The following is a 14,354-nucleotide window of genomic DNA, read 5'->3' as shown; positions in this document are numbered from 1 at the left end:
TTCATTAATATTTTAAAAACATAAATATTCCACGGGCCCGATGGGAAGCTTTGGTGGGCCGCATTCGGCCCGCGGGCCGCCTGTTGGTGACCCATGCACTAGGGTAAGACAAGTTGCATTAAGCTCATGAGGCAAATTGTATATATTTTAAAGTAAAACAATTTTGGATCAATGCACAGTGGAGGCAGAAATCTGAGGACGTGTGTTTAATTCCATTCCATGCATTACAATGACTTTGTCCTCTGATTTCTGCCTCCACTGCCTTCCACCTGGTCTGAGTTGGGAGGATTGTTTTAACGGTATTCTCTCTTTGCTGTATTAGTCCCTGTCGTCTGAGGTGATTCTGGAGAACAGCAAGCTGCCTGAGGGAGTGTCAATCACATACAAGTCCATCTGCAAGAATGGTGTCACGGCAACAGGGGAGAATGGAAGGAAGTGTTCTAACATCTCCATCGGAGACGAGGTAAGTCAGAGAACCCACAGGGCAGGGGTTGAGTTATACATTCTCTTGGGAAGTTATACCGACATAGCGTTCTGAGTAGAGTATGTGAATGCAATGTCCATTGACAATGAAAGAATAACTGGACTTCACCATTTTCTTTGTTATTCATCAATGGCTCTCTTTGTGGTGTGTTTGGAACCAGGAAGTGTCGTCTCACTGAACAGTTCTTCTTCATCTTCATGTCCTTCTCCAGGTGTCTTTTGACATCTCCATCGAGTCTCAGAAGTGTCCGTCTAAAGGCAAGCCTGAGGTCCTGAAGATCAAGCCCCTGGGCTTCACCGAGGAGGTGGAGATAGTCCTCAACTTCATTTGTGAATGTGATTGTCACAAAGACGGGGAAGCCAATAGTAACATCTGTCTCAACGGGACCTTCGAGTGTGGAGCCTGCAGGTAACTAACAAGATACTGACAGCTGTTTCATACTTCATGTTTTTGGGCCCCTTCTTTTGAGTCTCCGTTGATTTTAGCAGTGACATCTCTTTTGAGCGTTTGCTTGGGTCTGAAGTGCAAGATGGCTGGGGGTTTGCAATTTGTAAAATATTCCATTGGCTCCATTGTGCCATGGCTCCAATGTGCCATGGTACATGCCGGCATGCCTTGGTACATGCTTGGTACATGCCGGCATGTACCAAGTCGACGGTTTATGCTGGCATGTCCCGGGAAATGCCGGCATAAACCATCATGAACTCTAATGCAGTGAACTCTAAAAGTAGGACCAACACATTTGTAAATGGGGAATGCGGAGTCTGCTATGTAAGGGATAAAGTATGGCCAGCTGGTCAATTCCCTTCAGTGCTTTAGGAAACCTCTCGGCTTCGCCTCGGGGTTCCGAACGCACTGTCGGGCGCTTATTTTTCGACGATGACCGACATTATCCCGCTTATTACACGGCTACTTACCAACGACATGAATAATTAATCTTGTGAGAGGCGACATGGTGGCTGCTCTCCGTGTCAGATGAATCTTCTCGACGTCTGACCGTCTGACCATCATTATCAAAGCTAATATCTCCTCATATCCTTCTCAGTATCATACATGTTCTTTGCCATGGTGGAAATAAAAAGAAAGAATCAAGCTCACCAACAGCTCAAATGTGTGTCAACGAAATGTTCTCGAAATGCGCTCATCTCACTTTGATGCACACACGCCTAAAGGCTTCCTGTGGTGCGGGACCACTTCCTGTGGCGCGGGCGGGGCGGGACCACTGGCCTTGTTTCTAAAGGCTTCCTGTGGCGCGGGACCACTTCCTGTGGCGCGGGACCACTTCCTGTGGCGCGGGCGGGGCGGGACCACTGGCCTTGTTTTGTGAACATTAGGGTCTAAACTTTAAGCAACAGTTGACAGTTAACGCCATCGTCCTGTTTGTCTTGTTTGGGGGGGGGGGTAGAAAACGACACAGTTTTTTCAGCTGGCCCGCGGGGTCGTCGGGTCAAAGGAGAAATAATTCACCGGTAGAACGAGCGATTGTCCAATCAGAATCGAGTATTTTAGAGAGCCATGTAATAGCCTAAATAATAAAGAGAGCATTACAGTGACCTCTGAATGCATGACATAACCTGCCCTATCAACTGTTTTAAGCAGAATAAACACATAATAATATTTGACATAAACCGTTTTTCCACATGTACCATAACATATATATATATATTATTATAATATTAGGTATAATACCATGAGCATATTAACATAATACCAACAGCATATTAGGCTAATATGCTGTTGGTATTATGTCTAATATGCTGTTGGTATTATATCTAATATGCTGTTGGTATTATTACTCACAAGACTTGTCAAAATAAGCCTGGATTTTCCTTTAGTGATGTTGATGGAATAACCCCCAGGTCTTTACTCCTGCCTATTACTCCTGCATCCAACACGTCAACTTCAAGAACTGACTGTTCACTTGCTGCTTAATATATCCCACCCCTTGACAGGTGCCAATGTAACAAGATAATCAATGTTATTCACTTCTGTAAGTGGTCATACTGTTTTGGCTCACAGCCCATGTGTCTTGCTGTGTCTCAGGTGCAACGAAGGGTTTATTGGAAGTCTGTGTGAGTGCAGCACATACGATGTGGGGGCTGCTGTTGACATGGACGCCAACTGTCGTTGGGACAACGGCATGGACATCTGCAGAAACAACGGAGACTGTGTGTGTGGGTCCTGTGAGTGCAAGAAGAGGAACAACCCAGAGGAACGCTACAGCGGAAAGTACTGCGAGTGTGACAACTTCAACTGTGACCGCTCCAACAACAAACTCTGTGGAGGTGAGGGAGGCGTGTGTGTGTTCAATTATGAGAAACACGTTGGTGTGTGTGGTTGTAGAAACCTATTGTATTCATTCGGTACTGTTGCCATCTATGGAATAAACGACTAATACAATAAAGAAAGTGTTTTAGATCAATGAGTAGAAGAAGGATGGTTTTTGAGTTGTGTAGCACTGACTAGCAAAACAAAACAAAATCTGTAGAGGTGAGGGAGGCCGTCTTGTGTGTGTGTGTGTGTGTGTGTGTTCATTCAATTATGAGAACCACGTGCATGGCTGTAGAAACCTGTTTTCTCACTGATCTGAGGTAAACTATGGAATAAACTACTAAACAGAATGGTTTTAGAACAATAAGCTCATGGAGAGGGTTTTTCAGTTGTGTAGCTGACTAGCTCAATATCCAATAGCCATCTTGGTTAGATGGCATTGTGTGCAACTTTGCATACAATATCCATTGTGTTCTTCACTATTGCACGTATTTGGATTCAACCGCTGTATAACAAACCAATGTTTTTTTATGAATGCACTGAGGAGGACTGATGGATTGAGTTGTGCAGCACTGAAACCCCATACCTCTCTCTTTCTCCTCTCTCTCCTCTACCACCAGGCCACGGGCGCTGTGAGTGCCGGGTGTGTGTCTGCGATGCCGGCTACATAGGCAGTGCCTGCGACTGTTCCCTGGACATCACCAACTGCCTGGCGTCCAACCAGCAGATTTGTAACGGCCGGGGTACCTGTGACTGTGGCCAATGCAAGTGCACCAGCCCCAATTTCCAGGGCCCCACCTGTGAGCTCTGCCCCACCTGCCCGGGGGTCTGCGCCGAGTCCAGGTGAGTCTGAGAGCAGGATGTCTGTTACCCATAGGGCAGGGAAGAGAGGGGGGGATGAGAGGGTACCCACAGCTGGGGAAATCTTGATTGATCATGGGAGGGTGTGTTGTCTACAATAAGACAGTTGGGGATCTTTGGATTGAATGTCCTGCTGCATTCAAGTGGCAATGTCATCTCTGAACAGTGGAGGCTGATGGAGGTAGAAATCAGAGGACGGGCTCATTGTAATGCATGGGGAATGGGATCAAATACGTGTGACAATGGGCGCGTCCTCCGATTTCTACCTTCACCAGCCTCCCCCATCTTTGAACCAGTTGATATCGTTCTTATGGAATCAAGAAACAAATGATAATCATTTAACTGCATTATCCATAAGCATCCGCTCCTCATACGTCTCCTCTGTCCTGCTCTCCCTAACGTCCTCCACAGGGAGTGTGTGCAGTGCCGAGCCTTCGAGACGGGTGAGAAGAAGGACACGTGTGAGAGAGACTGCAGCTACTTCAACATGATCAGAGTGAAGGACAGAGACAAGCTGCCCCAGCCCGTGGAGCAGAGTTACCCCCTCTCACACTGCAGGGGGGGGGACGCCAACGACTGCTGGTTCTACTACACCTACGCCGTCAATAAGGACACAGAGAAGGAGGTGCACGTGGTCGACACTCTGGGTGAGTTGGGCCCTCTGGGGGGAAAACATATATTTTGGGTGAGTGGCCCCTGGTGCTGGGTGAGTGGCCCCTCTGTTGACTCTCTCTACGTCTCATTAACAATGCATGTGAACAAAAGACCTTTCATGGTAAACTCTGTGATATCTTGGTCACGATTGTGTCGTGCTGTTCTATACTATCTTTGACACCGGGTGAGTGGGACATTCTGGGGACTGTGGTCATCCCTTTGAGGCATACTGCCACTGCCATCTACATACAAGTATTTACAGTGTGTGTTTACAGTCACTTTTATTTCCGTCAAGTCAATCAAAGATACTATACTATATATTGACAAGTTATATGAAATAATTTCTCTGTGCTCTGCGTGTAACAGAATGCCCCACTCGTTCAAGCTGGCCATGGGAGTGAAGAAGAGGAATGCAAATTGAGACACGGTATGTACGGCATTTCATCTCACAGCATACCCATATCATGTATGGCAGTCAAACGTTGGTGCGTTTGATCCAGTAAATGATGGTGGAGTTTTGCACTGAACACCAGTGTGCATTTCAAATCATATGTTACACCAGCTAGTTTTCCAACAATAGCACAGAAACCTCTCTGTTGTCTATGTAGCCTGTAGTGGCCTGTCGTCTAGTGGCCACCACCTTTCCCTGGCTAGGGTCTCAGGTGCTGCCACCTACTGGCCAGAGAGCTGCACTGCATTCTCAAAATAGGCAATGAAGCAGAGCGAGGGGAATGTTGGGACAAAAGACAGTTCAGTCCAGATTTGTGACCAAAAACATTATTTTTGTGTTCAAATGTCACACCCTACTAAACTATAATTACTACGTCGTCCCAGCCCTAATGAACAAACAGGTCTGTTCTCGAATGGAATTCATCTTAACCCACCAATGTGTTTTGTCACGTGATGTGGAGTGTCTCTAACCCAGTGATCCTCACTCGTGGTCCTGAAGAGCCGTAGGACTGCAGGCTTTTAGCCCAGCTCAGCACTGACACACCTGACCTCACCTGGGACAACGACCTGGACCCAGTGGCCTGAGGTGGTCCAGTGGTCTAGCATCTACAGTGCACGCCCATGTCGGCATTAGGGGTGCAACGGTTCAGTTGGTCCACGGTTCGGTATGAACCTCGTTTTTTGGGTCATGGTTCGGTTTCGGTACGTGTTTTTGTGCGTAAGGAGAAAAAAAATGCTACTATAAACAAATATAAATATGTATAAACAAAAAATAACAAAAACACTTTCAAATGTGACACCAGCCAGTGTTTTGATAAATCAATAGGCTACATTACTTACTGAAACTACAGATTGTATTTGTAAGCTTTCAAATGACGTGTCATACATTGGAATCCGAAAAAGGATGACGAAGTTAGAGTCATTTGAATGTTGTTAGACCTCAGGCACATATTGGGTTAAACTGGCTGTATAATGAAACCGGAAACTAACGCTGCTAACAGCTAGCGGCTAACAAAACACAGCGCTACGAAGGTTTAAACTGTATTTTAATAACATCACAACATGCTGATAGAACATCAACATGCTAAAAACACATAACTACACGTAATTAGATGATCACACAGTCCTTGCTTTTGTACGGAAGAGTATTAGGGCCACGAACTGAGTTTTTGTTTTTTTCTCCCGAAAGGGGGGGGGGGGGGGGGGGGGGGTTATATTCTGAGTTAAAAGTCAGAATTTCTGAGATAAAAAGTCTGAATTTCTGAGATTAAAGTCAGAAATTATTAGAAAAAGTCAGTTTAGTGTTTATTGGTATTAGGCTACTCAGATTTAAATCAAATCAAATCAAATCAAATTTTATTTGTATAGCGCATTTCTTACAAGATGCAACTCAATGCGCTTCACACAATGAAAATGTTCAGTCAATCAGTCAATCAATCAATACTGACAGAGCCGCGAGCAGGCAAAAGTAAAAACCTGTATACTATGTAGCCAGGAAAAAATTCCCTTGCAGCCCTCTACCAATAGAGCGACTACTAGCCAGTTTGCCTACCAGTACCCAGCGGTCCCCAAGGGGAGGCCAAGGACCACCGGCACAAAGCAAGCAAGCAAGGGCAAAAACCTGTACACCATGTATCCAGGAAAAATTCCTTGCATATTATCGGCGTACACTCTGTCCATAAATTTAGTGTTATATTTGCATCGTTCTGCATCCGGATGGTCACAGGTCCTGCCAAAAGAGAATCTTAGGCACAGTTATGATGCAACAACACAATAAAGACAATAAAGATGACAGCAATACAACCTGATGGTGGTCCTGGTACACCCTTGTACTGGTTCCAGTACTGCTCTAGGTGCTATTTGGAGCTGACAGTGCCTCATCAGCACCCGGGTCCATTTTCCTGTCAACACAAATCTCAAAACACGAGTATGGTGTAATGGCCTAGTGATCCTAGTTCTATAATGTCCAATGTCTCCCGTAGTATCAAAAGGCGACATTGAATAAGTAGGTTTTGAGGTCACGCTTAAAAATGTCCTGAGTTTTAGACAACCTCAGGCCCTCAGGTAGGGTGTTCCACAATCTAGGAGCATATTATGCTAAAAGCTGATCCTCCAAATCTCTTTGTCCTAGCCTCTGGCACTATTAAAAGTTCCGTGCCACTAGACCGTAGGGGTCTAGCTGGTGTGTATCTTATGAGCATGTCCACCATGTAATTTGGTGCATCACAGTGAAGTGATTTATAAACTAGTAAAAGGATCTTAAAGTCTATTCTATGACTGACAGGGAGCCAGTGTAGTGATCTCAAGACAGGTGTGATGTGCGCTCTTCGTTTGGTCCTAGTAAGGACACGAGCAGCAGCATTTTGAACCATTTGTAGTCTATTTATCATTTTTTTGGGGAGACCTGTCAGGAGAGCATTACAGTAATCTAGCCTACTAGTAACAAACGCATGCATTAATTTTTCAGTGTCTGCCTGGGAGAGAAATGATTGTACCTTAGTGATGTTTCTTAGATGGTAGAAGGATGTTTTAATAGTATTATTAATATGAGTTTCAAAATTTAGATCTGAGTCAATTATGACACCAAGATTCCTGGCCTGACACTTAGTGTTAAGAGCTAGTGTTTTCAAGTGTGCAGATAATTTCTCTCTCCCAGTTTTCTCGCCAATGATCAATACCTCTGTTTTTTCTTGATTGAGTTGGAGAAAGTTTTGTGTCATCCAAATATTAATATCGGCAATCAGTGGCGGCTGGTGCTAAAATGTTTGGGTGGGGCACAGGTTATGGGGGCATGCTCCACGGGGAAGAATATCAACTTTAAAATCTGGATTTACAGTCAATTTTGGCATGAGAATAGCTCTACCCCCCTGTACAGACCTCGCCATCCCCTCTACCCCCCTGTACAGACCTCTTCATCCCCTCTACCCCCCTGTACAGACCTCTTCATCCCCTCTACCCACCTCTACAGACCTCTTCATCCCCTCTACCCACCTCTACAGACCTCTCCATCCCCTCTACCCACCTCTACAGACCTCTCCATCCCCTCTACCCCCCTGTACAGACCTCTTCATCCCCTCTACCCCCTGTACAGACCTCTCCATCCCCTCTACCCCCTGTACAGACCTCTCCATCCCCTCTACGCCCTGTACAGACCTCTCCATCCCCTCTACCCCCCTGTACAGACCTCTCCATCCCCTCTACCCCCTGTACAGACCTCTCCATCCCCTCTACCCCCTGTACAGACCTCTTCATCCCCTCTACCCTCCTCTACAGACCTCTTCATCCCCTCTACCCCCCTGTACAGACCTCTTCATCCCCTCTACCCCCCCTGTACAGACCTCTCCATCCCCTCTACCCTCCTCTACAGACCTCTCCATCCCCTCTACCCTCCTCTACAGACCTCTCCATCCCCTCTACCCCCCTGTACAGACCTCTTCATCCCCTCTACCCCCCTGTACAGACCTCTTCATACCCTCTACCCCCCTGTACAGACCTCTTCATCCCCTCTACCCCCCTGTACAGACCTCTTCATCCCCTCTACCCTCCTGTACAGACCTCTCCATCCCCTCTACCCACCTCTACAGACCTCTTCATCCCCTCTACCCACCTCTACAGACCTCTCCATCCCCTCTACCCACCTCTACAGACCTCTCCATCCCCTCTACCCCCCTGTACAGACCTCTTCATCCCCTCTACCCCCCTGTACAGACCTCTTCACACCCTCTACCCCCCTGTACAGACCTCTTCATCCCCTCTACCCCCCTGTACAGACCTCTTCATCCCCTCTACCCTCCTGTACAGACCTCTCCATCCCCTCTACCCACCTCTACAGACCTCTTCATCCCCTCTACCCACCTCTACAGACCTCTCCATCCCCTCTACCCACCTCTACAGACCTCTCCATCCCCTCTACCCCCCTGTACAGACCTCTTCATCCCCTCTACCCCCTGTACAGACCTCTCCATCCCCTCTACGCCCTGTACAGACCTCTCCATCCCCTCTACCCCCCTGTACAGACCTCTCCATCCCCTCTACCCCCTGTACAGACCTCTCCATCCCCTCTACCCCCTGTACAGACCTCTTCATCCCCTCTACCCTCCTCTACAGACCTCTTCATCCCCTCTACCCTCCTCTACAGACCTCTTCATCCCCTCTACCCCCCTGTACAGACCTCTTCATCCCCTCTACCCCCCCTGTACAGACCTCTCCATCCCCTCTACCCTCCTCTACAGACCTCTCCATCCCCTCTACCCTCCTCTACAGACCTCTCCATCCCCTCTACCCCCCTGTACAGACCTCTTCATCCCCTCTACCCCCCTGTACAGACCTCTTCATACCCTCTACCCCCCTGTACAGACCTCTTCATCCCCTCTACCCCCCTGTACAGACCTCTTCATCCCCTCTACCCCTCTGTACAGACCTCTTCATCCCCTCTACCCCCCCTGTACAGACCTCTTCATCACCTCTACCCCCCTGTACAGACCTCTTCATCACCTCTACCCCCCCTGTACAGACCTCTTCATCACCTCTACCCCCCTGTACAGACCTCTCCATCCCCTCTACCCTCCTCTACAGACCTCTTCATCACCTCTACCCCCCTGTACAGACCTCTTCATCACCTCTACCCCCCCCTGTACAGACCTCTTCATCACCTCTACCCCCCCAGTTTTCTCTACAATTTCTACAATTTTCTCTCTACAGTTTCTACACGTCAACGTGTACCGAAACACTTGTTTCCAACGTGGTCCTACGTTTCTCCTACACCAAGACACATACAAAGAGCATAGAAACATACAAAGAGCATAGAAACATACAAAGAGCATAGAAGATACAATCAGAATACAGTCTGCCATTCCTTCTCCCAGCATCGATTTGGTTTTCCTATCATGACTGAAGGACAGATGATTCACTTACTTACACAAGTTTGACTTCGGTAATAGGTCCAGTTGCAATATCAAGTTGGGAACAAAAGATGCCTCCTTCTAATCCATTTGTTCAATTTGTTTACAAAGTCCGGTAGTGGAAAGCAGAACAACGCATTTGTTACTTCACATCCCGCTAGCCATGTTTTCTTCTCATACCAACCCCTCGTAAATCCTCGGTTATACGATTTTCCAATTTTCCCTGCCTTATAAACTTGCTTTATAATTAAATTTGGTCTGGGTGGTCCTAATTCCTTTACTGTTAATTTCTCCTGGTTGCTACGACGGCTGAACGGTGTTTCTTTTAAAGATTCAACCGAGTTGTTCAGAACATTACTAGCCATGGTGAAGCAGGTGAACGAACGTGACGCCGGCCGTATGACATGACGTAAGCACGTACGATTCTTTGTGCATGTCCCAAAACCCCATAGACAAATGACCGAATGGCCTGAAGTTACCAAAATAGATTTTACATGCAAGTCTACGAGAACAGCCTAGTGCAATTTCGAGTAGACTGAAAGTTGCCCTGAAAGGGGCGGGACTTGAAGCTGATTGGAACATACTCCACAGAACACTAGCTGATTGGACTATGATATACTCCACAGAACACTAGCTGATTGGACTATGATATTCAGAAGCAACACTGTCTAGAAGTCATAGGAAAAAAATCTCTCTCTTCTCCCTTTGGTGGGGCATTGTCCAATTGCCCCTAATGAACCAGCCTCCCCTGTCGGCAATACAATCTATCAGGTGGTCAATCATCTTGTAGTCGTTGGGAGTTACTGAGATATAAAGCTGAGTGTCGTCAGCATAGCTGTGGTAGTTAACGCTATGCTTCTTGATAACAGAACTGAGGGGTAGCATGTATAGGCTAAAGAGCAACGGTCCTAAAATGGACCCCTGGGGAACTCCACAGGTTGTGCTATAATTTTTTGACTTATGGTCACCAAGGGCTACAAAGTAGTCTCGGTCAGCCAGGTAAGTCCTGAACCAGTTCAAGACCGGACCTGAGAGGCCAACCCAGTTTTCAAGTCTCTCAATAAGTATGGAATGGTCTACCGTATCAAAGGCTGCACTTAAGTCTAAGAGTACAAGAATCGAGAGTTTTTTCGAGTCTGCATTTATCCTAAGGTCATTTGTTACCTTAAGCAAAGCGGTTTCTGTGCTGTGGTATGATCGGAAACCTGACTGAAGTGGGTCATACCTATTATTTAAGACTAAGAATTCATGAAGCTGTCTATACGCTGCCTTTTCTAAAATTTTGCTTAGAAAAGTGAGATTGGATATTGGTCTACAGTTTTTTGGATCAGAAGGATCTAGGTTACTTTTCTTCAGGGTGGGTCTAACCAGGGCAGTTTTAAGCGCCGCTGGAAATATCCCTTTAAGTAGGGAGTGATTTACAATGCCTAGTATGTCATCAGACACAGATTCAAAAATGTCCTTAAAAAAGGTGGTCAAGAGGGTCAAGAGGACACGTAGACGGTTTAAGCTGTGACACAATTTTACCTAATGTTTCCGTACTAATCATGGTGAACATGCTCATAGTCATGTTCTGTGGCGGCGGATCTGTGGTGCTACACAAACCTAGTCTTTCCTGAGTAATACACATTCTAATATTTGTTATCTTATCCCTGAAGTGGGCTGCAAATTCCTCGCATTTGGTGACAGAGGCTGCGCCGTCTAGAGTTTTAGGAGCAGGGTTTACAAGGCAATCAATTGTCGAGAACAAGACCCTGGGGTTATTCTTGTTTGTAGATATTATCTTTGAGAAGTGATTTTTTTCTAGCATTTCGCATTGCCAAGTTAAAGGCAGATAGATGTTCTTTAAAAATATTCTGATCAATCTGTAATTTGCTCTTTCTCCATCTGCGCTCAGCTTTCCTACATGTTCTCTTTAGGAGATTTATTTCACTGTTTCGCCATGGTGCTCTCCTCTTGGCTCCAACCTTTTTTAATTTGGTAGGTGCCAGGGAGTCTAGGGCCATTTTTACTTTATTGTTAAAGGTAATTACTAAGTCGTTTTCACATAACGTGGGAGTTGTGTGATTACTGTTCATTAAAGCTTTGAAATTCTCAGCCACTGCAGGGGTAAGATAACGTTTTTTAACAACACGTTCAGCATTGCTTTCAGCTTTACGTGTTACAATGGTAAAGAAAATACAGAAATGGTCAGAGAGGGCCAGGTCGCTGATACCTGATATTGAGACCTCAAGACCCTTTGTAATCACAAGATCACTAAATGAGGTAATAGCCTTTGTGCTGGAGGAACTATCAGGAAGTGGCCAAATGCAAGGCTATCGTTGGATGCATCTTCGTGCCATTCGAATGGGATTCGTGGTGCAACAAAATGTGATACGACAGATTATCAAATTAATTGACCCTCAAGGTGTGGAACTGCGACGGACACATCGTCTGCGGCGATGGCAGCACTCTACCTGAGGTCCTAATGCCCTCTGGCATATGGACTCTTACGACAGCCGTATGGAATCAATAGGGATCAATGGTTGCATCGATGGCTATAGTCGTTATGTGGTATTGATGGAAGCGTACACTACAAACAACGACCCGAAAGTCATAGCTGGATATTATATTCAAAGCATTGTGTTGGAGGATGTCCAGAGAGGCTGCGAACTGATAGGGGCACAGAACATGGGTCAATTAATTTGATAATCTGTCATATCACATCTTGTTGCACCACGAATCCCATTCGAATGGCATGAAGATGCATCCAACGATAGCCTTGCATTTGGCCACTTCCTGATAGTTCCTCCTGCACAAAGGCTATTACCTCATTTAAATCTGAGTGATTTCTCCTTCTGTAGCCTAAAGACCCAGTTCGCGACAACGTTGCTTCAAAGTACGAATACTTGTTATAATAAGGTGATTTTGTGCCAATAGACAAAGAATGTCCTTATTACTAAAGCCAATTCCAAAGTATAACTTGATAAGAGCATTCATGTCATTCATTTTAACCAGTAGGACCAACACTAATAAATTCTGACTTTTTATCTCAGAAATTCTGACTTTAATCTCAGAAATTCTGACTTTAATCTCAGAAATTCTGACTTTTTATCTCAGAAATTCTGACTTTTTTCTCAGAAATTCTGACTTTAATCTCAGAAAGTCTGACTTAAACTCAGAATATAACCCCCCCCCTTTCGGGAGAAAAAAAAAAAACTCAAGTTGGTGGCCCTAATACTCTTCCGTACTTTTGAACACGTAAATAAATAACTAAATACTTAAATGTTATAAATAAATTCATAAATGTTTATCTTCAGGGGAAAAAGTGCAATAGAAATGTGCAATAACTCTATTCTAAGTGCCTATTTATACATTTATATATTTTTACAGTATTATTATAGTATTATAACACCACTGACCTCATGTCTTTTAGCTTGCTTTTATAGTTGTTTTTATTTTCTTAAGATTGTTGTCTTTATTTGCACTTGACACCACGGACCTCATTGTCTCTTAGCTTGTTTTATAGCATTTTCGCTATATAATATACAATATATGCATTGTGCGCATATTATGCGCTTATACGACACACGTGAAGCATTTCTGCGACACGCGTTTCTGTTCACTATTTTCATTCCCTCATCGCTGTATTCAGTGCCAAAACCAGTGCAGCTCTCCAGGACCAGGACTGGGTATCTCTGTTCTAACCAAATCACTCTTCTAGTACCCATGGCAACCGTTTCCTCACCCTCGTTCTCCTTGTGTCCTCCAGGACAAGAACCCGATGTACAGTACCAACAGTGCCAACCAATCAACAACAAGCCAGCTGGCTAACAGATTATTGCTTGCCTTATTCTTCTTAAATATGTTATTGTTTTGTGTTTGTGATTGGTGTAAACCCAACTAAGTGAGACCTATTTACAGTCTATATCCCTATAAGCCACAACATTATGCACAGGCCGGCTGTTATGCTATCCTTCACAGTCACAGTCTGCAACAGTTTAGATGGCAGATTAGAGCTTCTGTGTTTTGCCCTTTGTTTTAGAGAGGGGGAGGGAAGGAGGGAGAGAGAGGGAGAGACAGGGAGAGAGACAGGGAGAGAGAGAGAGAGAGGTGTCTCTCTAATCAGTGGTTACTGCCCTAATGCCTTTGTTTTAGAGAGGGGGAGGGAGGGAGTGAGAGGGAGAGAGAGAGAGAGAGAGGTGTCTCTCTAAACAGTGGTTACTGCCCTGATGCCATCAGAATGGCTGTGGTCACATGGTCGCTGGCCTTTCCTCAAGTTGAGAGAGAGAGAGAGAGAGAGAGAGAGAGAGAGAGAGAGAGAGAGAGACAGAGAGACAGAGAGACAGAGAGAGACGAGAGAGAGAGACAGACACATACAGACACAGAGGACATGATATAATGCTGAATTATACAATGATATAGATGTTTTTCCTTATTGTAAAAAGCTACACATGTCTCTAATAACGTTGCGTTTTATTTACTTGCTGTTATATGATATCACCTTGTGTTTTTGTACCGTCACAAAATGTATTAATAAAAAAACTATACAAAAAGTATGATTTTCAATACTGCTGTTGTAATTCACTGTCTCCATGCATTCAACTCACCCCAACTCACTCTCCACTGGTCATCAATAACTCCCCTGTCACAATAATGGAAATTCAAGTTTCTGGGCACTGCCATCTCCAACAAACTAGAATGGGATAACAACATAACAACATCACAACATAACAACATCACCCATCTAGTTA

The 14,354-nt window shown here is 45.2% G+C and overlaps 1 protein-coding gene across 1 annotated transcript in view; it reads left to right on the top strand.

Annotated features, from left to right (window-relative positions):
* The window catches only part of LOC308153475 (integrin beta-1-like), a 34,975-nt gene extending 20,860 nt beyond the window's left edge, over window positions 1–14,115 (top strand). Inside the window, exons 10-16 of the mRNA XM_080526633.1 lie at window positions 323–463; window positions 696–892; window positions 2,528–2,769; window positions 3,376–3,598; window positions 4,028–4,263; window positions 4,637–4,697; window positions 13,373–14,115. Of these exons, the coding sequence (XP_080382759.1) occupies window positions 323–463; window positions 696–892; window positions 2,528–2,769; window positions 3,376–3,598; window positions 4,028–4,263; window positions 4,637–4,671 (1,074 nt within the window). The 3' untranslated portion in view covers window positions 4,672–4,697; window positions 13,373–14,115. The remainder of the gene's footprint in view (window positions 1–322; window positions 464–695; window positions 893–2,527; window positions 2,770–3,375; window positions 3,599–4,027; window positions 4,264–4,636; window positions 4,698–13,372) is intronic.
* Window positions 14,116–14,354: the final 239 nt, after the last annotated feature.

The sequence above is a fragment of the Nansenia antarctica genome, assembly GCF_963989245.1.
Source record: "Nansenia antarctica genome assembly, chromosome: 3".
Taxonomy (NCBI): domain Eukaryota; kingdom Metazoa; phylum Chordata; class Actinopteri; order Argentiniformes; family Microstomatidae; genus Nansenia; species Nansenia antarctica.
The sequence above is the reverse complement of the archived record's forward strand: the minus strand, read 5'-3'. Positions and strand labels throughout refer to the sequence as shown.